The sequence below is a fragment of the Eschrichtius robustus genome, chromosome 1 (genome assembly GCF_028021215.1).
Source record: "Eschrichtius robustus isolate mEscRob2 chromosome 1, mEscRob2.pri, whole genome shotgun sequence".
In the NCBI taxonomy this organism is placed as follows: domain Eukaryota; kingdom Metazoa; phylum Chordata; class Mammalia; order Artiodactyla; family Eschrichtiidae; genus Eschrichtius; species Eschrichtius robustus.
The window spans coordinates 15,678,332-15,702,158 of NC_090824.1; the positions used below are offsets into that span (position 1 = coordinate 15,678,332).

General features: G+C 44.3%; 1 protein-coding gene across 1 annotated transcript in view; it reads left to right on the forward strand.

The window, feature by feature from the left end:
- Window positions 1-23,827, forward strand: part of KCNK10 (potassium two pore domain channel subfamily K member 10) — a 130,095-nt gene that overhangs the window by 88,939 nt on the left and 17,329 nt on the right. The window contains exon 4 of the mRNA XM_068557255.1: window positions 4,810-4,970. Coding sequence (XP_068413356.1) covers window positions 4,810-4,970 — 161 coding nt within the window. The remainder of the gene's footprint in view (window positions 1-4,809; window positions 4,971-23,827) is intronic.

Genomic DNA, 23,827 nt, shown 5'->3' on the forward strand with positions numbered 1-23,827 from the left:
AAAAAAAAGATTAAGAACGACAAAATGGCCAGGGCAGAGCATTAAACCAAGCATGGGGCCCTTCTAAGTGTGGGGCTCTGTGTGACTGCACAGGCCACACGCCCATAAATGCACAGACAGTAGGCTTTGAGAACATGTACTCTAAACCAAATACCAGAGCTGAACAGCACATGGTTTGCCCAAGATTTGACTTTGGCATGTAAACAGCAAATGGAAGAGTTTCATGTGCACTACTCAGGCCTAAGTCCTCTTTAAACACCAGCTTTCTCTTTGGAAAGGGCTTGGGCTCTTTTCTAGCCAGGGGTGACCAGAGCTAAGCACTGCCTTGGTCCTTCTCGTTCACAACAGAATGTTCTCTCTGGGCTGGTCACCTCCTGCCAAAAGTCACCAGAAGCCAGTTGGTGGAGGAGCTCCTGGGACTTCTTCTGCTTTATGAAATCCAATTCTAACGTCCTGGGCTAGTTCTGCCCGACCAGCTGCCTCTCACTTCCCAGCCTTTGCTGCCCCAGGGATACCCACACCCCAAATCCAGCTGTGGGCCCACCCAAGCCATTGAGTCAGCCCAGCCTGGGGCACAGGCATTTTGTCCTTTGTCCTGGTGCTATAGGAGAACAGTGGAGTTTCCAGAGGGAAAATAGGAACCTACCCTGTTTTCTCCTGGGGCTTAGTTTTCCTGGAGACACATGGCTTAGAAACGATTCCTTCCCACAGAAAACCTGGGGCAAGATGATAATTGTGGATCCTTACTGAGGGCTTATTCTTTGCATCATGCTTCACATGTATTTAATCTCCACAGGTTACTCATGCTTCATATGTAACTCTTTAAGCTATAAGGTAGTTGCTATTAATAGCCCCATCATTCAGTCGCCGAAAGCGAGGCAGAAAGGTAAATTGCCCAGGATCTGAGAGTTAGTAAGTGGAAGAATCAGAACAGGAATCCCTGCAGTCTCGAGTTCTAGAGCCACTGTTATACCTTACTTGAAAGTTCTATCAAGCCTTCTGGAAGGAGGGGCAGGGAAGTCTAGCAGGCCCAGTACAAATAGAGGCAAAAATCCAGGAATGTGGCCCTCTTGTTGCCTCCTGTTTAGAGCAAAGCTCTAAAAATGTAACTTCTGGAATTTTCTCAGAGTAACAGGGTTGAGGGTCAAACTGGAGAACCGTCTTTCCATATAGTTCATCAGAGGCAGGGGACACAGATACACACACACACACACAAAATACAGCATTACTCAAGAACAGCAATTACTTTATGTCCGATGTGAAGTGATGGCCTGAAATATATTTAAAGACTGATTTTGTTACCAAGTCCAAGCTCGCTCTGCTTGCCGCAGGACAGGCCAATAAATCAGAGACGAGGTGCTGAGGCAACGAATAACGACTTTGACTTTAGAAGATGACAGACTAGTGTCTCCAATAAACCATCTTATCGGGGGTTTGGATGCCAGTTTCTTTTATAGAACAGAGAGGGGGAGGAGATGAGGAAGTAAAGTAAAAAGGCTGTAAGACTTGCAGATGTCCCCTGAAATGTCCAGCCTCAGGGAGGGGATGTGTTAATTTCTCCTTTCTTGCAGCCATCCACAGGTGGACAGGGTCTGGATGTTTCCCTGAGCAAAGGCACTTGGGTTTAACATTCAGGCAGAGGGGCAGGGTTCCCTGAGGCAGGCCATTGTGTACAGACACTATCCTTTTAATGAACAAAAGCAACAGGAAGCAAAGGTTAAAGTAAAAGAAACAGATCCAACATGTAGTCAGATTTGGCTCTTCCCTGTTACAATTTGAGTATTACTTCACTAGTGCCCAAGAACTTTGCTCTAATTTTATTTTAGTGTCTAGTCTGCGAAACACTGAACAAGTAAGGAGCTGATTGTAATACTACTACTAACACTTTGCATTGGTGTAGCACTCTACAGTTCACTGATTTTCCCCACATTGTCCTTGAACCCCTCTAATACTAGGATTGGAGAGGTGAAGCGAGCCTAAGGCCAACCAGGTAGAAGGAGGTGGTATCGGATTCGAGCCTCATCTTCCCACTTTTCTCTCATGCTCCTTAGGTGACACTGGAATGTCCCCTGAGCACAATCCTTACCCAAGTGGTGGGGCAGATCCTCTCTAAAAGCTGGAGAAAGGGGTGCAGCCCCTGTTAGGGCTAATAAGAGGCCTATAAGCAGGTTCAAAGCCTCAGTTTGTCTGCCTGTGTCTGCAATGTGCTTCTTTCTGAGATATTCAGACTAAAAGAAAACCTATATTTCTTGACAGTAATCAGGCAATTATGAGACAATCAAACAAAAATCATAAATGTTTCCACAAATTACCAGAATATTTCCAAGAGTCCCCATAACTCTGCATAAAGTGGAGCTGTATAGGCACATTTATTCCTTTTTTAATAAGGCTATCTTAATGTAAATTGGATTATTCTAGAGGGAAATGCTTACAAAATGATTTTGTCCAAGTTCCTGAAAACACCTGAAAAAAGTTCTGAGAGCCTTTTTTTTTTTTTTTTGCACAATTAAATCAAAATCATGGTGAATAAAAGAAATGCAAGATTAGGAAGGCTTGCCTGAACAGTCATTTAAGAAATAGAAGCTATAATTTAGATGATTTGTGATAAGAGGTTTGAATGATTGTGACTGGAAAATTGAAAGGGAAAATAACCAGGTGACTCATCACCCAAAGGCAGATAGCGACAGTGAGTTCTCCAGGCCCATAGGAGGATGAATGATGGACCAACCATCAACATTATCTTTACTCTGTTGCATCCCCCAAATGCCAGTAAGCCATGAGCCCAATAACTCACTTCTTGCATGTCTTTAGAAATAGGCTCCACATGAGTTGCCCTATATGGGAGAATAGTTAGGTGACTATCTAGACACTAGTTAGCATAATATTGCAAGATTCATTGGCATGAAAGTGAGTAAAAAGTAATTTAGAGTCTCATCTCTGTATAATTTGTGCTAATGCTATGCCTTTTTCTTCCAGCACCACTTTCTTCAGTCCCGTCATACAGAGTAAGCCGAATACTCACTAGACATGAGTTACTTATGTAATTGCAGAACTCTTGAGAATGCAGGTGTTGGTGTTTTCAAAGCACTATTTGATATAACATATGAATAGACCTGGCTATAAAAGGATTCTTTTGTATTTAAACATCCATTCCACCAACAAACATTTATTTAACACCTGATAATCCTTGGTGCAAGAAGTGGGTGGGATATCATCTCACACCGGTCAGGATGGCCATCATCAAAAAATCTACAAACAATAAATGCTGGAGAGGGTGTGGAGAAAAGGGAACCCTCTTGCACTGTTGGTGGGAATGTAAATTGATACAGCCACTATGGAGAACAGTATGGAGGTTCCTTAAAAAACTAAAAATGGAACTACCATACGACCCAGCAATCCCACTACTGGGCATATACCCTGAGAAAACCATAATTCAAAAAGAGTCATGTACCACAATGTTCATTGCAGCTCTATTTACAACAGCCAGGACATGGAAGCGACCTAAGTGTCCATAGACAGATGAATGGATAAAGAAGGTGTGGCACATATATACAATGGAATATTACTCAGCCATAAAAGGGAACAAAATTGAGTTATTTGTAGTGAGGTGGATGGACCTAGAGCCTGTCATACAGAATGAAGTAAGTCAGAAAGAGAAAAACAAATACCGTATGCTAACACATATATATGGAATCTTAAAAAAAAAAAAAAAAAAAGGTCATGAAGAACCTAGGGGCAAGACGAGAATAAAGATGCAGACCTACTAGAGAATGGACTTGAGGATATGGGGAAGGGGAAGGAAGGGTAAGCTGGGACAAAGTGAGAGAGTGGCATGGACATATATACACTACCAAATGTAAAATAGATAGCTAGTGGGAAGCAGCCTCATAGCACAGGGAGATCAGCTTGGTGCTTTGTGACCACCTAGAGGGGTGGGATAGGGAGGGTGGGAGGGAGGGAGACGCAAGAGGGAAGAGATATGGGGATATATGTATATGTATAACTGATTCACTTTGTTATAGAGCAGAAACTAACACACCATTGTAAAGCAATTATACTCCAATAAAGATGTTAAAAAAAAAAGTCGGTGGGAGGAGAGGCAGGACTCAGATGATACGGAGTTCCCAGGAAAGAGAAAAAGAGATCCGGGCAGAGCTAACCATCTTGCTAACACTGTCAGTGTGAGCAAGAGCACGAAGTCTTCCCTCCTCCACTCTTTACCGTTTTCCCAGGGTAGGGCTGTACGATCCATGGGTCCTTTCTGAATTTGTACTAGACTACACATCCTCCTTAATGTGGAGCACCCATCACCCTAAGAAGGCAAATGCTGGAGACAACCACAGCCTGTTAGGAGGAGGGGATGGCCATGGGATGAGGCTGTAAGGGAGAAGCTCTTTTTAAATCTAAAAAAGGCAATGCTGAACCCTTCTCAGGTGTTCAGCGTCCCTAAACCAGACACATCCTAGATGTTTGATGTTTCTGAAATGGGCTGTACCATTTCCCATCAGAAATGCAATTCTGGGTGATCATAGATTTCCTAAAATGTCATCTAACGAAACACAATAAGATCCTGGAAACCTGGATCCTTTTGAAAGTATTTACAGGGAGAGAAGGAAGAGAAGCAATGGAACAATGTTCTGAATTTTATAGGGCCTTGGAAATGAAGTTCTGCTCCTAAAACTCATGAAATGGAGGGGGGGGGGTGGGGAATGGAGAAACCCTTTAAGAAGTCCGGATTCTTTCGTTCAGTGCTGTAATTTCTCTGGCGCCTCACCATTCTCCCTCTCTCTTTTTACTATTTCTCACCAGGGTATGGGAATATTGCTCCAAGCACTGAAGGAGGCAAAATCTTTTGCATTTTATATGCCATCTTTGGAATTCCACTTTTTGGTTTCCTATTGGCTGGAATTGGAGACCAACTTGGAACCATTTTTGGGAAGAGCATTGCAAGAGTGGAGAAGGTCTTTCGAGTGAGTACTGCCATCTATTTAAACCCTAACCTCTGTGATCCAGTTGGCTTTAGCCTGACAGGATCCAGAAGGAATTACCAGGGTGTTATTGTATCATTATCACTTTTAAGGGAATAGTTCAATGTTATGGTCGTATTTTTAATTTTGGCCCATGGTAGTCACAGGTACTGTGCCTGAACTCTTGTCTCTTGTCGGTCTTCCTGGAATCACAACACAAGAGGGTTAAGTATAGATTTGCCAACACAGATTTTCTGAAGAGGTGAGGCATACGCAATTTCTTATGAAAGGTGGAAGATGGGTTCCTTAGTGTGTTGGCAATAAAGTAGAGAATTATAAATTCATCCATTTTGTTTTTAGAGCTCCTTCACTTTATTTCCAAGCACAGCATCATCAGGCTGATTCTGGCTTCTAAGACCTCTTCCAGAAGCCTGCATTTTCTAGACATTGCTTTGTGCTATGTATCTGTCTCCTCATGGTCCCCCCCCCCCCCACTGCTGAGTGCTCCATCAGCAGTAGTACACTAACATACTAATTCATACTAAGGTGTTCATGATTGCTATTGCCTTAATTAGGTTTTTCCTCTTGAGAATACTCACCTTTAAACAAGGGACAAAAATCTCATTGGAATTATTTATTTTCTACAGATGGCATTCCTGGCATCAGTGACAGGCATGTGGAGTAGACGTGATTGGACTGGGGTTTCCAAAGCCCTTTAGCTCACACCTGTTCACATAGTTTAACAGAACACTAGTTTTACTTAGGTGTAAGGTCGTTTCTGCTCTCTTTCTCAGTTTTGACATAATTCTCAAGTCTTTCAAACCTTCTTCAGGGAATTATTTCTCATGATGACTTCATATTTAAAAATGATAATTTGAGATCTTTTTCAGAATCTGGCAATGATGGGCAAAGATAGATCAGTGGTAAGTTCTAAGGCTGCGCTTGTTTTCCCCTCTGAGACAAGAAATCATGACATAAACTTCTCTTTAGAAGAATGCAAGGTAGCTCTCCCCTCGAGAGCTACCAGTTTCAGAAATTCTGGTAGAGTTGAGTGGAGGAATAAGGCACTAGAGCTGGCTTAGAGCCACCTTCTATAAGCTCAGTGATCTTGGGTGAGCTGCCTCAGTTTACTCATCGGCAAAATGGGATGGAATTTGAATTTAAGGTCTGGGTGATGATTAAATGAAATAACGTATGGAAAAGAACTTGGTACAGGGCCAGACACAGAGTTCAGTGCTGCTGTGTGTCTCCTGAAAGAAGCACTTGTTGGCAGGCTAGCCACCCATTCAAATTTCATGAGTAGCTCAGTGACATGGGGGTTTTCCTGGAATGTTCCACAGTCTTTGCCCCGAAATGCTGGCTGGCCTCATTAGAACATGCACCTGGGCCCCATGGTCACCATGGAAACCATCAGTGCTCAGCTTCTGTGCTTCTCAGATGCTCGTCTCCCTAAACCAGATGTGGCAACCTTGTCTCCAGGAGCAGTTTTGAACTTCTCAGAGGTACCCTTTTAGCCATGGCCTCTTGGTTTCTGATTTAGAGAAAAATGAATCTGGTGGATTAAACACTCAGAAGAACAGGAGTCAAATGGAGAAATGACTGATCTGGCATTTCTATTTTTATATAGCTTCTCTAGATCTGAGTTTATTTGTAGAAAGAAAGGATCAGACTACAGGCGTTTGAAATCCCCCTTTAGCAAAAATAAAATTTGGTTACTGTATTCTAAATGAGGGAAGAAGTTGCAACCATTTTGATGACATCTGCTACTGAAACTGGGGACTTAGTTCCCATAACGAATTTCGGACTGCAAGTACAGAGGACTGTTCTTCCCCTTAAAGATGTCTCTCAAATGGATCATTCACAGGACTCTGGGACAGAGCCTTCAAAATCTCGTTTCATTTTTTTTTTTAAGGTTTATTGTTTATTTTATTTATTTTTGGCTGCGTCAGGTCTTAGTTGAGGCACGTGGGATCTTCGTTGAGGCAAGCGGGATCTTTCGTTGCGGTGTGTGGGCTCTTCCTTGTGGCGTGTGGGCTTCTCTCTAGTTGTGCCGTGGGTTCCAAGAGCACGTGGGCTCTGTAGTTTGCGGCACGAGGGCTCTCTAGGTGTGGCGCATGGGCTTAGTTGCCCCGTGGCATGTGGGATCTTAGTTCCCCGACCAGGGATCGAATGGGTGTTTCCTGCATTGCAAGGCGGATTCTTTACCACTGGACCACCAGGGAAGCCCCTCACGTTTCATTTTTATGCTGATGGCCCACTCAGGTCCTTGCAGTGCCATCTAAGACTGGGAGTCTTTTAGGAAGGAGCGGCAGTATATTACCGAATTGGCAGCACACTATGTATGCGTTTGCAGAACACTTGGAGGGGGCTGTGGAAGGGGTGTCTGAGTTCCAGGAGGAACATGGGTGCACTTCCTGAAACTACAAACAACTGATTCTGCAGCAGTTTGCTTGCTGCATGCAGTTTTGGTGGAAAATATCAAAGCTTTTTTCTTTTCATTTAAACTACATCTAAGAGGCCCGTTACCCTTAGGTGATTATTTGAGAACTGAAAATTGTACAAACCAACAAAGCTTGGGGTTGTGAAGTTTTAGTTCCCATGAGGAAGGTTTATTTATTTATTTATCTTTTCACCTGCTCACTGATTAAGGCTTTCCATTCATCTGGTGTGTTTTCTCTCAGCTCTAGGAAGGAGAGGATTTTTAGTGGAGTAAAGATAAAATATAAAATCTAGGTGCTTATATTCTGAGGTGATATGATTTGGTTTCTTCTATCCCATTCCACGTCTGAGCCTCATTTTAAAGAATTGTGGAGACTTATTGTATTATATAGAAATGCCACAAGCATGCCTGAATGCCCGACTGTTGGGGTTTTTATGGGGTGAATAAATGAAAACTTTTTTTCCCCTCTGGAGTTCAGAACTAATTGAGAAATAGACACAGGAGTCAGATGGAGATTAAAAGGTCAGCTTTATTGCTGATAAGCTCATCAGAGAATGTAGCTTTAGCTTTGATGCCAAAAGGACTTACTAACCATTTTCACCCTGAATTCGAAGAACTTCCCTGCTGTATTAGTTTTCTATTGCTGTGTAACAAATTAGTACAAATGTAGATGCTTAAAGCAACACTCGTTTATTATGTCTTAGTTGTGTAGGTGAAACGTCTGGGCAGGCTTGGCAAGGGTTCTATGATTAGGATATCAAAGGCTAAAATCAAGGTGCTGGCCGGGCTGGGCTCTGGATCCGGGGAAGAATCTGCTTCCACACTCATTCAGGTCTTGGCAAAGAATAGTTCCCTGTGGTTGTAGGACTGAGAGTCCTGTTTCCTTGCTGGTTGTCAGGTGGGGGCCATTCTTACCTTTGAGGTTGCCTGCATTCCTTGGCCTCCATCTTCAAAACCAGCGTGGAACCCTTCTTCTATCTCTGTGACTTCCCCTCTGCGCTCTCCCGTCAGCTGGAGAAAGCACTATGCTTTTAAGGGCTCACGGGATTAGATCAGACCCACGTGGACAATCTCCCTATCTTAACGTGAACTGTCCCCTATAACATGACAGAGTCATGGGAGTAATCGCTCATCATATCACAGGTTCTGGGGATTAGGGTGGGGCATCTTCTCTGGTCATTTTAGAAAATCTGCCTCCCACTCCATCTCGGTCGTTGGTAGCACAGGCCTCCTCAGTGAGGGCGGGGTCTGCTCCACTGACCTTGCTACATCATGGAGAGCAAAACAGTGCAGCTCTCTGCAGCAGATGGTTTCAAACAAGAGATGAAAGAGTCTGAGCTGAGGGAGCTCAGTCCCTTCTGCTGAGTCCACTGGGTAAGCCACTGCCTGGCTGAGCAGTGGGGTAGAGATACGGAGTGTTACTCTAGCTGGAGTCCTTCTACGTGCAACGTGAAAATGGACATTGCCCCCAATCCACTGTCGATTTACAGTGGATTAAGAATTTGACACTTACTTATCTCGCATAGCAAGAAGGCTAGGGGAAGATTGTTTCAGGTTTGGTGCATCAGTTTCCCAGTGACAAGTTAAGGATTCTGGTGCCAATTCCAATGTGTGGATTTTTCCGCACACCACCAAGTAATTCTCTGGCACCAGCTGGGTGTCCTACAGTTCAACTCAATTCTGACACTATCTGTCTGGAATTAGCATCAGATCCCACAGGTTAAGGGCTCAGTCCTACAAGCCTGCCCTCCACTTTAGATGCCAATTGCAAGTCCAGCTTGTTACCTGTGCTTCTGATGAATGGCTAAAAATCAGAGGTTCCCACAGCATCTTCCTTCCTTGAGTTCAATTAATTTGTTAGAGTGGCTTACAGAACTCAGGAAACCAGCTTACTCACTAGATTACTGGTTTAGCACGAAGGATATATAAAGATATGAATCAAAAGTGAGATGAAGAGGTACACAGGGTGAGGTCCAAAAACAGTGGAGCTTCTGTCCCCAGGGAATTTGGGGCCTGGCATGGTGGCATGTGGAGTGTTATGGTTCACCAACCTGGAAGCTCTCTGATCTCCTTTTTGAGTTTTTATGGCGGTTTCATCACATAGGCGTGATTGATTAAATCGTTGGCCATTGGTGATCAAGTCAACTTCCAGCCCCTCTCCTCTCCTGGGAAATTGGGGGTTGGAGGTGGGGTGGGGTGGGAATGAAAGTTCCAGCCCTCTATTCCTGGTTGGTTTCCCTGGTAACCAACCCCCATCTTTAGGGGATTCCTAAGCTACCTCATTAACATAACAAAAGAACCTTTATGGCTCTCATCATAGGAAATTCCAAGGGTTTTAGGAGCCCTGTGCCAGGAAAGACCAAGACCAAATACATATTTCTTGTTCTCAATCACAATATCACACGCGTATACCCAGGTTTGTTCTCTTTCTGCTCTGCTCTCTTTGGCACCTTAGCTTTGCATCCTCAGGCTTGTCACCACCTTGTTTGCAAGATGGCTGCCTCAGGACCCAATAGCATGTTTTCACTCAACCACATTTTAAAAATTTATTTATATTGAGGTATAGTTGATATACAGTACTGTAGGTTACAATATAGTATACAGTACAGTGATTCACAATTTTTAAAGGTTATACTCCGTTTACAGTTATAATAAAATATTGGCTATATTCCCTGTATTGTACAATATATCCTTGTAGCTTATTTATTTTATACATGATAGTTTGTACCTCTTAATCCCCCACCCCTCCCCCCTCCCTCTGCCCACTGGTAACCACTAATTTGTTCTCTGTATCTGTGAGCCTGCTTCTTTTTTGTTATATTCACTAGTTTGTTGTAGTTTTTAGATTCCACGTATAAGTGATATCATATAGTACTTGACTTTCTCTGATTACTCAACCACATTTAAGGTAAGACAAAAAGGGCTCCTTTTATGGGAGAAAAATCTTGCCCCAAATTTTCCCTGCAGACTTCCTCTTCTGTCTCATTGACCAGAACTGGGTCACATGACCATTCCTACCTGCCAGGGAGCTTAGGAAAGTGAGTAATTGACGAAGGAGAATGGGGTGGATTGATTTAGACCATTGGTTCTCAACGTGTGGTCTCTGGACCAGCAGTAGCAACAGCGTCCTCTGGGAACTTGTTAGACGTGGAAATTCTTAGAGAAGTTGGGGCCCAGCAATCTGTGTCTGCCAAGCTTTCCAGGTGATTTGGTTACCTGCTAAAGTTTCAGAACCCCAAGGCACAGAGGAATCATGTTTCATCTCCGGCTGTGATGAACAACGTTAGAATGCTGGGAGCAAAGGAGAAGTTGGGGTAAGCAAATGACAGCGTCTGCCACAGGTGTCAGTCAACTGCTGGCCACGCAGACCACTCACAGTGATGCCGCCCTCTCTCCCCCTTACGTATCGATAAATTCGGTGGCCTTTGGGATCCTTGACTGAGGAGAGGCTAACTTATACGATACCTAACAAACACCACCAGCTTACTCACCCCCCTCCCCCAGGTCTGCTGCTGCCTGGGCAATTCTCCAGACTTCAGGGTTTTTCAGGGGAAGAGAGCCAGGCATGGCATGGCTCTTCAAAGCTTTGGCCTCCAGTCACAGCCCACTGGCCTGAACAAGTCACACTGCTCTATCCAATTGCAAAGAGGGCCTGGAATGCATTGTTTGATCTCCAGGAAGGGGAGGGGATGGGAAAATAAGTGAGTACTAGTAATGTCACGTGCAGATTCCCTGGGACTACCTGTTGGCTCCGCTCTAGGGTGACAAGCATCCCTGGAATTTAGACACAGGTGGCCCATGGATCACTCTTTGGGGAACACATCTCCAGTGAAACTCATATCGCATCCAACAAAAATGGAGCCCCTGATTTGTTAAGTGACTTGCCTAAAACCACACAGTGAGTTGAGTGAGTGAGCCTGGACTTGGGATAATTTATAAGTATTTATATAACATAAAGTAAAAATAATTCTTCCTAGGTTTCCAGCAGGAAATCTGGGCAGTTAGCAAGGAAGGGTAATTACTTGGGATTGAGCAGGGATTACTTGGGTTCCAAAGCAGATTTTTAAAAAAAATTTATTTAATTAATTAATTTATTTTTGGCTCTGTTGGGTCTTCGTTGCTATGTATGGGCTTTCTCTAGCTGCGACGAGCGGGGGCTACTCTTCGTTGTGGTGCGCAGGCTTCTCACTGCAGTGGCTTCTCTTGTTGCAGAGCACGGGCTCTAGGCGCACGGGCTTCAGTAGTTGTGGCTTGCGGACTCCAGAACGCAGGCTCAGTAGTTGTGGTGCACGGGCTTAGTTGCTCCGCGGCATGTGGGATCTTCCCGGACCAGGGCTTGAACCCGTATCCCTGCATTGGCAGGCGGATTCTTAACCACTGTGCCACCAGGGAAGCCCCCACAGCAGATTTTGGAAGTGGGCAGCCTCTTCTTCCCCTTCTGTGGGCTGGCTCTTTTGCTGGGCTGGGCCGACTATCACTTGATAGGATACTGTAGGAAACCTGGTCAGATTTTGGACTGGATCCCATTTTCTTGCTCTGAGCTGGACTTTGGCCTCTGGTAGGAAGCAGCTGCCTTTTTTTATCTGGCTGATCAGCAGGCTTTCTGATATTATCTCTAAAACCAAGGGACACTTTTTTTCTTCTTTGGCTTCCCTCCCAAGGATACAGCAGAAATGTGTATTTGCCTTTGGAACGAAAGGAGCCTGGGTGTAGCTGACAAATAGTAACATGTTACCCTAGGCTTATCGGTGCTGTGATAACCTGGGGACTTTAGAACCCACCAAATGCTTACAACAGAGTGATGACAATTTCAGTCTGGTAATGATGTTCAATTAGTGGGCTAATTGATCACTTTGGATTGCAGGAACGGGCTGGTGGAGAAAGCCTAGGACTCCTGGAGTCCTCTGCCATGTGCCTGGCCTGAGTCAAAGAAAGATTTTGAAGAACACCCTTGGCAGGAGACTTGTTTCTCACAGCGTGTCTTTGAACTAGTCCCTAGCAGCAATGGGGATAACAAAATTATTATTATGTCAAGAAGATAAAAACCCTTGTTTTGGAAACTGGGTATTATTCTCGGCTCTGTGGGTTCAACTACAATTTCCAATTCCTAGTATTAGTGGAAAAGTTCGTTGGGATACTAGTTATGCAAACCAGCATCTTGCCTAAATAGCGGGGGGCCGGGGAGGGCCAGATGGTGGGCTGAGAGCGCCCGAGGGTCTGCGTGTGTTTATGTGTGTGTACATGTGTCTTTCTGCCTCTATGACATGCCCCCACTAGTGCGTACCATATTAAACATGCCTGAGAAATAACCCAGTAGGACTAATGTTACGTGAACATTGTGAGTTTATTTTGATCAGAGAGAAAACCCTGGTTTTTAATGTGAAAAACTGCTTTCTTACTTCCCCTCAGGGGCTAGAAGGGGGTGCAAGGTAGTTGTTTTTAAATGCACAGAAGGCAAATATTTTTAAAGCTTTCTCAACCAGGTTCAGAACAGCTGAATTAATTTAAGAATATTGTCCCAGATGTGCACTTGGGACAAACTGTATAAGTGACATCCACAAAACAGACTACACAACATCTCTTAATCACAGCCGTGACACAGTTTGTCCATGATGGTCCTTCGTTTCTCCCTTCCTCTGATGCAGGCTTGCTCAGCCTCAGCTCTATGGACATTTTGGGCTGGATAATTGTCATGGGACCTGTCCTGTGCATTGTAGGAAGTCTAGCAGCTTCCCTGGCCTCTATTCACTAGATGCCAGTGTCATCAGTGCTTCCGGTATGACAGCCAAAAATATCTCCAGACGTTACTAAATATCCCCTTGAGGGCAAAACCATCCAGGTAAGAACCATGACTCTGCTGGGATTTAAGGGATCAATTGCCCCACAGGTCCCAAGGGGCGGGCCCTGGTCCCCTGGCTGAATCTTCCACACAAGCTCTGGTGTCTCCATCCATGGTCCTGTCCAGTTCTTCAATGCCAGTGCCGTACCCACTCGGAATTCTCTTCTCTCAGATGGGTCCTTGAAGAGGGCTTTAGAAATTTTATACTCTGGGAATAAGATCATTTCTCACCAATAAGGGAGCATGCCTGGGGACTTGATTCTGATGATATACACAAAGATAGTTGGTTCCGCTACTCTTCAGCAGGCATACCATCTCAGCACTCTCTCTAGCTGGCCCACTGGGGACTAATCTAATATATGATTCTTCCTCTTTCTTTTCTATCTTTGATAACTGGCCAGTGTCCCGTTGGTGTTTCGTGTTGCCATCTGGGATCACCATGGGAGGTTTCTGTTTGTTTGTTTTTTTATAAATTTATTTTATTTATTTATTTTTGGCTGCCTTGGGTCTTCGTTGCTGCTCGCGGGCTTTCTCTAGTTGCAGCGAGCGGGGGCTACTCTTCGTTGCAGTGCGTGGGCTTCTCACTGCGGTGGCTTCTCTTGTTGCGGAGCATGGGCTGTAGGCGCGCAGCCTCCAGTAGTTGTGGTGCGCGGGTTTCAGTAGTTGTGGCTCGCGGGCTCTGGAGCACAGGCTCAGTAGTTGTGGCACACGGGCTTAGTTGCTCCGCGGCATGTGGGATCTTCCCGGACCAGGGCTTGAACCCGTGTCCCCTGCATTGGCAGGCAGATTCTTAACCACTGCGCCACCAGGAAAGCCCACCATGGGAGGTTTTAATGGCCTTTAAAATGCATCTTCACTGTTTCCTATAAACAGCAAGGCTATCAAATCTGCCTAAAATATAACTACTTAAAATACTGCCTGGATAGCATTTACCACTTAAATAGTTTTCAGGTAGCTTGAACAGAGGCTCCTTTTTTTTCTTTCTGGCCAACTTTGATCACAGGTAACTTCTGAGAATCTGATTGTTACTTTAGGATGGGCATTTGCTTACAAACTTCTGTATATAGGGATCTTTGTAGGGAGACTTGGATTTGTCATTTGTCTAGTGGGATTTGGTTGAGGCAGACTGAGTATTGTGGGACTCAGTATGGAAGTCTGGAGATAAGTTGCTCATCTGTTTCAGGATTTACTATATGCCAGACGATGGGTTGTGGGCTTTCCCTAGAGTAAGCTGTACAACAACCCTCTCAAAGGACCATTCTTGCCGTCTTAGTTTTATGAGATTGGAAAGCTTGGACTGGTTCTGTGAACTATCCAAGGTCACCCAGCCCATAAGTGACAGCAGAGATTCCAAACAAGATTGCCCCATCCCAATGTGCATGCACAGACTTAGTTTTTCCACTATCCTTCCTTCCTTCTTTCTCTTGTAAGGTAGGGATAGCATCTGATGGTTCAGTAGAGTCTTTCATGAAAGGTTTAGTAAGACCTGAGGACAGACAAAGATGGCCAGTTGAGAAAAAAGCTAATATTGGCCCTGTCTTTGTCTGCTCTCAAAGGGTTTTAGTTTTCCAGCTTTATCTCATCTATGGATACTTTGAATTGGACCATTGCCTCGGATTCTTCTCTCTGCACCTGCTCTAGCTCCTTAATCTGGCTCCTCGATGGCAAACATCTCTTTCTTGGTGTTCTCTTCTCCTGGAGATTAACCTAGGACTTAAATAAATACCCCCTTGCTCGTGTCTGCTGTGTGATTAATGTGAAGGTGGGCTTATAATGTGAAAGTGGGCTTGTACTGTCTCGATGGCTGACTGGTTTGGGCCTACCTCTGTGAGGCAGGTTGCCAGGCAGACTGTGTTCTCCACTCTTCTGTTCATTTCTCCACTGTGTACAGCCCACTCGGTGTTGACAATAAGAGGGACATACAGCTCTAAGCCAAGCTTCTTGGTGAGCCGAGGTGGCTGGTCTTGTTTTCCAAAAGCATTCTTCTTTTTCTGGATTCATCAGATTGCCTCAACAGTTTTGAGAACCTGGAGTTTGAGGGCATCAACATCAAGATCTTAATTCCCACTGGAGATTTCAGTCAGTCCTAACCTCAGGGAAAGTGGTGGAAGAAGCTCTTCCTAAACCACCATCCAAACGAGGAAGGTCTCTGGAACGTTTATATGGGTATTCCTTACCTGCCAGGTCTTGCCCATGGAAGAGATGGTCACTTCCTAGAATCCCAGGGGATTTATTGATGAAAACATTTTATACCTTTGCATTTTGGAACTACTGAAAGTCCAGTGATGCCTTAGTATGTATGGTAAGCTGTTTTTAAAACTTCCAGGTACTTCTGAGTTATGAATTTAATCCAAGAATTTTATTAGTACTCACATTTTTATTAGTATCATAAAACCAGCTTAATAGGTGGATGATTTCCCATGTTCACCTTTCATCACCAATTTTCACAGGATACTTTGGGTCCTTTGGAGGACACTCATACAATAGAATAATAATCCTTTACCCTTTTATAGAACTCTCTACCTTTTTTATATTACATTTATCAATATTAAAAGAACTTTTTTTCTTTTACACTTAGCCTCATGCTACTTCTGTGAGCCAAGTGAGTAAAAAATACTCTAGTGTATCTTCCGACAAATTAGGTTCCTAAAAATTGAGAGATGCCATTGTTGAGCCGTTGAGTCAGCCCATCCTGGAGCAGGGTATGTGGTCCATGACTGGTATGTCAGTGGTCATTGATAAATTCCAAGTTGCTTTAGAACTTTTTGTTTTAGGAAAGGGAAAGTGTTTAGAATACATCATTACTGAGAGGTGTGCTGGTGTTCTGAACTTTTACCCCAAAGAGGCCACTCCCTTGGGGGTGACAGCATGGTAGGCATGGTATGGTCACACTGCAGAGCAGACTGATGGCTTTGAGTAAGGGAGGGCTGCCCAAACTGATCGAGCCTAGGAAATGTGCATTCCTGTTAGAGGAATTACACTTTGTATTTTGGGGGAGAAAATGCTTTGTTTTTTATTTTCTGAGGAGAGCTGCATTTGTGCCTCATAGCATTTTTGACTTAATGGTTTTGCACTATATCTTGGAAGTTTACTGCTGAGTTTTAGTCTCTTGTTAGGATAGAGCTGTGGTTCTCACCCTGTGGGGGGTGGGTCCCCAGGGGCCTGAGCTGCGATTTTAAAGGATTAGAGCATCATTTTGTGCTTCAAGCATTACTGGTAGATAGAATAAATAACGTCTCCTTTATATACTTACTACCCTTTCCCAAATGTACGTAGAGGGGTAGTCATCCATAATTCACTTAAGTTCATTTAATAATATGATTCCTGGATTCATATTAGCTTTTTTTTTCTTTATGGGTTTGCACAATCAATGGGTACCAAACGTCCTATTATTGTGTGGGGATTGAGGATTTTTTTTTTAATGTTCAAAAGGGATTCCCATACTCAGAAAAGTTGAGTACGAAAGTACAGAGCAACCCTGGCTTTTCAAATCGCCCTGTTTCCAGGGAATTAACATTTTGGTCCTGGCCATAGTTACTGTTTCAGTGAGCGTCTCTTCATTTAAGGTGTCCCCAGGAATTTGCTGGACACTTTAGAGCCTGCTTCAGCTTTTTCTTTATGTCTATTTTGTTCTATTGTGGTAAAATATACATAACATAACATTTACCATTTTAACCATTTTTAAATGTACAGCTCAGTGGCATTAAGTACATTCACAGTGTTGTGCAACCATCCCCACCATCCATCTCTACAACTTTTTTACCTTCCCAAACCGAAACTCTTTGCCCATTAAACGGTAACTCCTCATTCCCTCCAACCTCCCAGCCCATGGCAACCTCTATCCTACTTTCTGTCTCTATGAATTTGGCTGCTCAAGATGCTCATATAAATGGACTCATACAGTACTTCTCCTTTCCTGACTGGTTTCTTTCACTTAACGTAATGGCTTTAAGGATTCATGCATGTCGTGGCATGTGTCAGCGTTTCCTTCCTTTTTAAGGCTGATGTGTTCCACTGTATATATAGACCACATTTTGTTTATCTATTCATCTGTCTCTCGATGCACACTTGGGTTGCTTTACCTTTTGGCAATTGTGCATAATGCTGCATGAACAGGGATGTACAAGTATCTGTTCAAGTCCCTGTATTAATTCCTTTGGGTATATACCCAGAAATGGGATTGCTGGATCATATGGGAATTCTGTGTTTTATTTTTTGAGAAACTGCACTATTTTACCTTCCCACCAGCAATGCCCAAGGGTTCCAATTTCTCCACATCCTCACCAGCACTTGTTCTTTTCTTTTCTTTTTTTTCTTCAACTTTTATAGGCCACAAACACAACATTTGGTAACTTGCTATCTGATTGTCCTCTGAAATCTGGGCTGCTCCAAGGCTGTCATTCTGTTACATGGGGGGCAAAGTGGAGAGGCTGTGCTTTGGGTCCTGCCTCCCTCTTAAACCCTCTCCCCTCCTCCCGCTCTCACCTCCAGCTGTGTCCCTGCGCTTATTCCCACTCTGCTTCCTCAGCTCTGGCCATGCACCAGAGCTGCTAGGAGGGAGGGTGGTTCACCACCAGGCCAACCTGGGCCTCACGTGCTGTTGGCACCTGGTTTCCACCTGGCCTTGCTGCTGCTTTGAAATCCTTTCTTCACCTCATAATGGTTCACTCCCCAGCTCCCCATTCTGGTTGCTCCTTTATACCTCTCCCCAGGTCGACTTCATAAGTAGCTATCAAATAACGCCTTTTGTGTTCTCAACAGGGTGGGGGCGTGGCCATAAACAAAGACAGTCCCTTCTTCCAAGGAGAAAACAGACATGTATGAAGACCAGTGTCCATAGTGAGACCAGGGCTGGGGCAGGCGGCCTCAGAAGTCACATGGCCTCAGTGCGTAAGCCCTGATCACCAGCCACGTGACCCCGGGCTGTGCCTCAGTTTCCTTCCTTGAAAAATGGGGATAAAAATAGTAGCTACCTCTTTGGGCACTTAGTTGATGCCTGAGAGCAATGCCTGGCATCCAGTTAGCACTCAAGAAATGTTATTCATTGTTATGATAAGCACATTGTTAGCTTAGGGAGCCCAGGGGAGGGCCTTGTGAATTCTAGCTTGTGTATTTGACGTCACACACTTTTTCAATGATGGACCTGTTTTGTGTAGCTAATGGATTGTTCTCTTTAAGTAAAACATAAGGGCTTTGAAGCTAAGGGATACCCTGCCTTTCTTTTTCTGTACCCCTCTGGTACCTGCGCAGTGCTAAGTGCTTTAGAGGCATTCAGTAAATAAGTATCGATGGTGAATTTGTTGGAGAGGAAAGAGAAATGAACTAGATTCCTTTTCACACACTCAGGGAGTATAGGCTATGCATCCCCCTCCAACAAACCCGACTGAAGAAGAGATGCTTACTGATGCCGGTTTCAGTGCTACCCTTCCTGGAATGGATGTGGAGGTGGGTGGGGCTGGAGAAATGGAGGCAAAAGGGCAGCAACAGACAGAGGGAATCCAATGGGCAGGAAGGCGTGGGACTGGGATAGAGCTCCAATCATCAGTCATTGCCTTGGGAGGAAAAGATGCACCGGCCATGATTCAGCAAAGGAAGAATCCAGAAGGTCTGCTGTTCCATCTGAGCAAGCGGGGAGGTTGTGCATTTCATCCTTGACTGCATTTCACTGGCTGCAACTGCCTACGCAGACCTGTCCCTGATATTCCACCACATAGATAGATGCTGGTGAAAGGAAAATCGAAGAATGAAAAAGAACTTATTTTAGCTACATGCTGGTTGCCTCTCAGCTTGCATGTGCTCTTACTAGGTCTTGAACACACAGACCTGTACATATTTTTTATAAAGCATCAAAGAGTTCCAAGGCTTTCCTCCCCAAAGATAAATGGCTCCTCAGATGTCAACGGGGGACCCCCCCAGAAGATGGGTTTTGCTGTGCTGGTGTTTAGATACTGCGTTCTTGCCACCATGGCTCCACTTAGACTGAACAATGTCCCTTGGGTTGGTTTTTCTCCATTCCTTGGCAGAAATGAATTTTACTGTAGAAAACATCAACAATATTTCTACCTGAGCCTAGGGAATGGTTGAAGGGCTCATGTCAGATTATTATTATTAATATTTGGCTGTCTCCCCATCCACATTCCCCCCTCCCCCAGCTTCCGTCTCACTGCTGAATAGGCACAAATGAATGTGATGGGCATCTCGCATCAGTCACCAGGACATTCCCTTCTGATTCAATCAATGCTTTGCACTTTAGTTTGAACAATTAGAAACAGGAATCTAGAGCATGCAGTTAAAAAAAAAAGCAAAGGAATTTATGTATGATTTTAAGGATAGGGCACAGAAGCTTGCATGTGATTTGTTTCAAAATGAATTTTATCAAGGACGGTAACAGAGTTGGCACCAAAACTAACAAGAAAGCAAATATCAACATTTAAAATGAAATGCATGCCGTCTAAGTGCCATATGGTGCTCTGGCAGTGTTATTACCACTTTCTTTTTGGCTTTCATCCTTTTCCTTACATCGCTATTTGCTTCTTGTCTCTGCTGCTCTTGAAAAAGTCTCAGTTGTCCTTAGCCCTTTGATTCTGTATTTCTGGTAGGTGTCTTTCTCTTCTACCTCCCCTTTGGAGGCTTGTCAACCTTTTCTCCAGGGAAGAGGAGGAAGAAGACCTGTCCAGATGGCCGGATAAACATGTGACACCTGCTTTTGGGAGCCTCTACTAGGGGTAGTTGGAGGGTGGATGAGACTGGCCCTGCCTGAAAAATGGGCATGTTGCTTTCTGCCTCTTTTCTAGTTTTTTAATAAATGATCACATGCCTTTAGTTTTAATAATATTTTTAGGAATGTCTTGAATTCAGATTCTCTCCCATTATTAGGAAAACAACAAAAGAAATGAATTCACCAACCAGACTTTGAGAAAAATTCATATTGGTCGAATTTTTAAAAAATGAGTGAAATAGGTGTGGGAGATTCAGAGGTACAAAATTTTGGTTACAAAATAAATGAGTCATGGAGATGAAATGTACAGCATGGGGAACATAGTCAATAATATTGGAATATCTTTGTACGGTGACAGGTGGTAACTAGACTTATCGTGGTGATCATTTTGTAACATATAGAAATGTCGAAGCACTATATTGTGCACCTGTAACTGATATAAGTGTTGTAGGTCAACTATGCTTCAAAAAAATTATTAAAAAATTTTTTTAAAGCTTTTCACAGTTAACATTCTTTCTTAGAGTAAGATCCTTGATGATCATGTTTGGGGAGAAATCTCTGCTTTCACAGGGGAAATTCCAAGGGTCTGTGTGTTTGCACCGAAGTGCCACCCTCTTTCATCTCCAGATTTTTGCATGTGATACTTATGGTGCTTCAAACACCGTCCCATCTTCCTCCTGCTCTCAGCATAGACGTCAGCTGTTCAGGGAGGGTTTTCTGAGTCCTAAATAAGGTCAGCACCTTGTACTCCCGTAGCACCTTACATGCCTAGGTAACGTTCATCTCCTTGAATCTGAGTTTCATGTTTGATTCTTGTCACCCCATCAGCCCCGTGAGGACAGGTTCGTCTGCCCATTCAGCACAGTTTCCAGCGCAGGGCCCAGCACCCACACCTGGGGAAGGAGTGAGTGAGAATGACTAGACTCATACATTTTGATATAGAAAATGCCCTTGAAATCAAAAGTAGTATCGCATGCAAATAAATGTCAATGGGGAAAAAAAAACCAAACGGCTTTAACCTTTGAGATGCAATTATTTTGATGAAAGGGCAGTCCAGTAGGGGAGCTGTGCCCTGATAATGCTTTTTGCACATGGACTTTTATCTCATCGAGAGACACCTGTAAGTGTGATCTTACAGACTTCTCAAGTCAACCTCAAATACAATGTACAGTTAACTTTCTCAGTGGTTCTCATCCCTGTAATACCCAACACCCCCTTTTAGAGCAACTATTACTGCCCCTTTACTACGTGGAAACGAATTTCATAGGTAGTACAACTTATCTACACACCATTTGCTAGCTACAAGATGAAGGAGGAATAAAAGGAAGGTAATTGGGCTTCCCTGGTGGCGCAGTGGTTGAGAATCTGCCTGCCAATGCAGGGGACACGGGTTCGAGCCCTGGTCTGGGAAGATCCCACATGCCGCAGAGCAACTGGGCCCGTGAGCCACAACTACTGAGCCTGCGCGTCTGGAGCCTGTGCTCCACAACAAGAGAGGCCGCGATAGTGAGAGGCCCGCGCACCGCGATGAAGAGTGACCCCCGCTTGCCACAACTAGAGAAAGCCCTCGTGCAGAAACGAAGACCCAACACAGCCAAAAATAAATAAATAAATAAATTAAAAAAAAAGAAAAGGAAGGTAATTTATAATAAAATAATCATGTTTTTGTCATAGGTGCTTGGTCATGAATCCCCAGAAGTACTGAAGTAGTGAGACCCTCGCATCTACATGTAGGATGCAGAGGCTGGTCCAGGTGTGTTGTATCAGTGACTAAGCTGCCACAAGGGACTTTCCTGCCAGTGATGGGGTTTTCCAAGATGGAGAACAGCTCTTGGCAAGGTTCCAACTCGTCAAAATTCAGCCTTCTTGCAATTTATGTTGGAGTCACAGTCTTATAAAATTCAGCCTATATTGAAACTGTGCAAAAAATTGTGTGTGTGTGTGTGTGTGTGTGTGTGTGTGTACCTAAAAGGGAGTTACATTCTCAGCTCAGGTAATTATACATACACATAAATTTTTCTCAGTGGGTTGTTCAAAACTCACAGTAAATTTGGGCTAATCCTCTGCTTTGTGCCACTAACTCTTGTATTATAGGACGTCTAACCAATCTTGTCCTCACCTACTATGTGCCAGGAGACCACAAACACCCTCACAGATTTACCAGTCACCTCCTCAGGTGTTATAAACCGAACGGGGTTATAAAAAAACTTCCAGGAAGCTCCTGTGTAACCTTCAGGACTATACATGTATAATTTCTATTCTCGTGTAAATGGCCATGTTCAAAGGTCAAGACTCTCGACTTGAGGCAGTTCTTGTGCTGTTAATATTTCAATTCAATTCAACAAAAGCGTCCTGTGTGCGTGCGTGTGTATGTCCATTGCCTGTGCCTGTCATATATACTCTTATGAGCCACTTACATTAGAAACTCCTGACACTTTATCTCTTGCTGGATGAATAGTTTTAGTTCCTTCATAGAACAGTTTACCTTAAACAGTTGCTCTCATATTTTCCCCAGGTGCCAAGAAAGAGGGAGCAAGTGTAGAAAAACACATGGTGCAGGGCACATGGGATGCAAAGGTAGGGAGACACACATGCAGGAAGACGGCAGTTCGGGGTGAATTGCAAGGAATAAAGACGGCAGGGAAGAGGACACGGTAACTGACAAGGCAGAGGCTTCCTGCAGGAGGTAATGTCGGAATTGTGTTTTGAGGAACGAACAGGACTTTTCCAAGCGTAAAAAAGGGAAGAACATCCTAGCAGATGGAACACCTTGAAAAAGACACAGAAGCATGGATTGGTGCACTGTTTGGGCACCAGTAAAGGATCCAGTCCCTTTAGAGACTAAGCTGCAAAAATAACTGGAGTTATAGATGAGATGGGATGGCACATGCTTGCCAACAGTGGGGCTCCTCAACAGCTTTGCTCAGGAAGGGGGTTGCCGCATTCTGGAGGGAGGGGAGGTGGCATGGGCAGCAGGCAGGATGCAATTACTGAACTGGAACAAGGCCACATCCTCACAGCTTCCACTGCCACCTCTGGCAACCGTCCCTGGGATTCTGAAGCCTCAGACAAGGCCCATCTCTCTTACTTTACCACAGGGAGTAGCTACTTTTCCTTCTCTCTCCAGTTTTCCCTCAAAGGCATGGTTGTCAACCCCTTCCCAAAAGAAAGAAAGACAAACTGCACAGTTTTCCAGGGCTTCGTGCTATTTCTCTGGGGAACTATTGCAGTGTTTGTGAGCACGGTCGACACTTTCTGTCTTTCCCTTTTCTCCTCCTCTCCCTCTCCCTCTCGTTCTCTCCACCTCTCCTCCTTTTCTTTCATTGTAAAGGTTACAAAAGGAATAGATGGTCGTTGTAGAGACTTTGGAAACACAGAAGGGTACAAAGGAGAAAAAAAAAATCACATGAAAATCCATTGCCCAAAGAGATCCACCATTAAGACGTTGATAACTGTACTTCTGAGTCTTTTCTCTTTGCATCTTTATGTAGCCTTAATACCTGCTGCTTCACTGGCACCCCAGCAGGCCCCTCCCAGCTGTCTTTTCTTCTAGTACTTGCAGGGCGTATCACTCATGTGTGCCCATATCTGTCCTGACCACAACCTGTGTCCTCCCCCATCAACTCCTCCAGATTACCAATCTCGCCTCTAACCACGGACCCCTCTTGGCAATGCTCCTGGCCCCCTCCTGCAGGTGGCAGACCCCTCTGCCTTGGTTGGTACTTGCTCCTGCCCTGCCGGCCTGGAGGAGGAGGCTGGCACCGCTCTCCCTATAACCCTTCAGCCCAGGAATGGATATAGCCTCTTCTATACCACAGCCGAAACTAGCTGCAATTTTTAAGAAGACTTTTCTGAAGATTTAG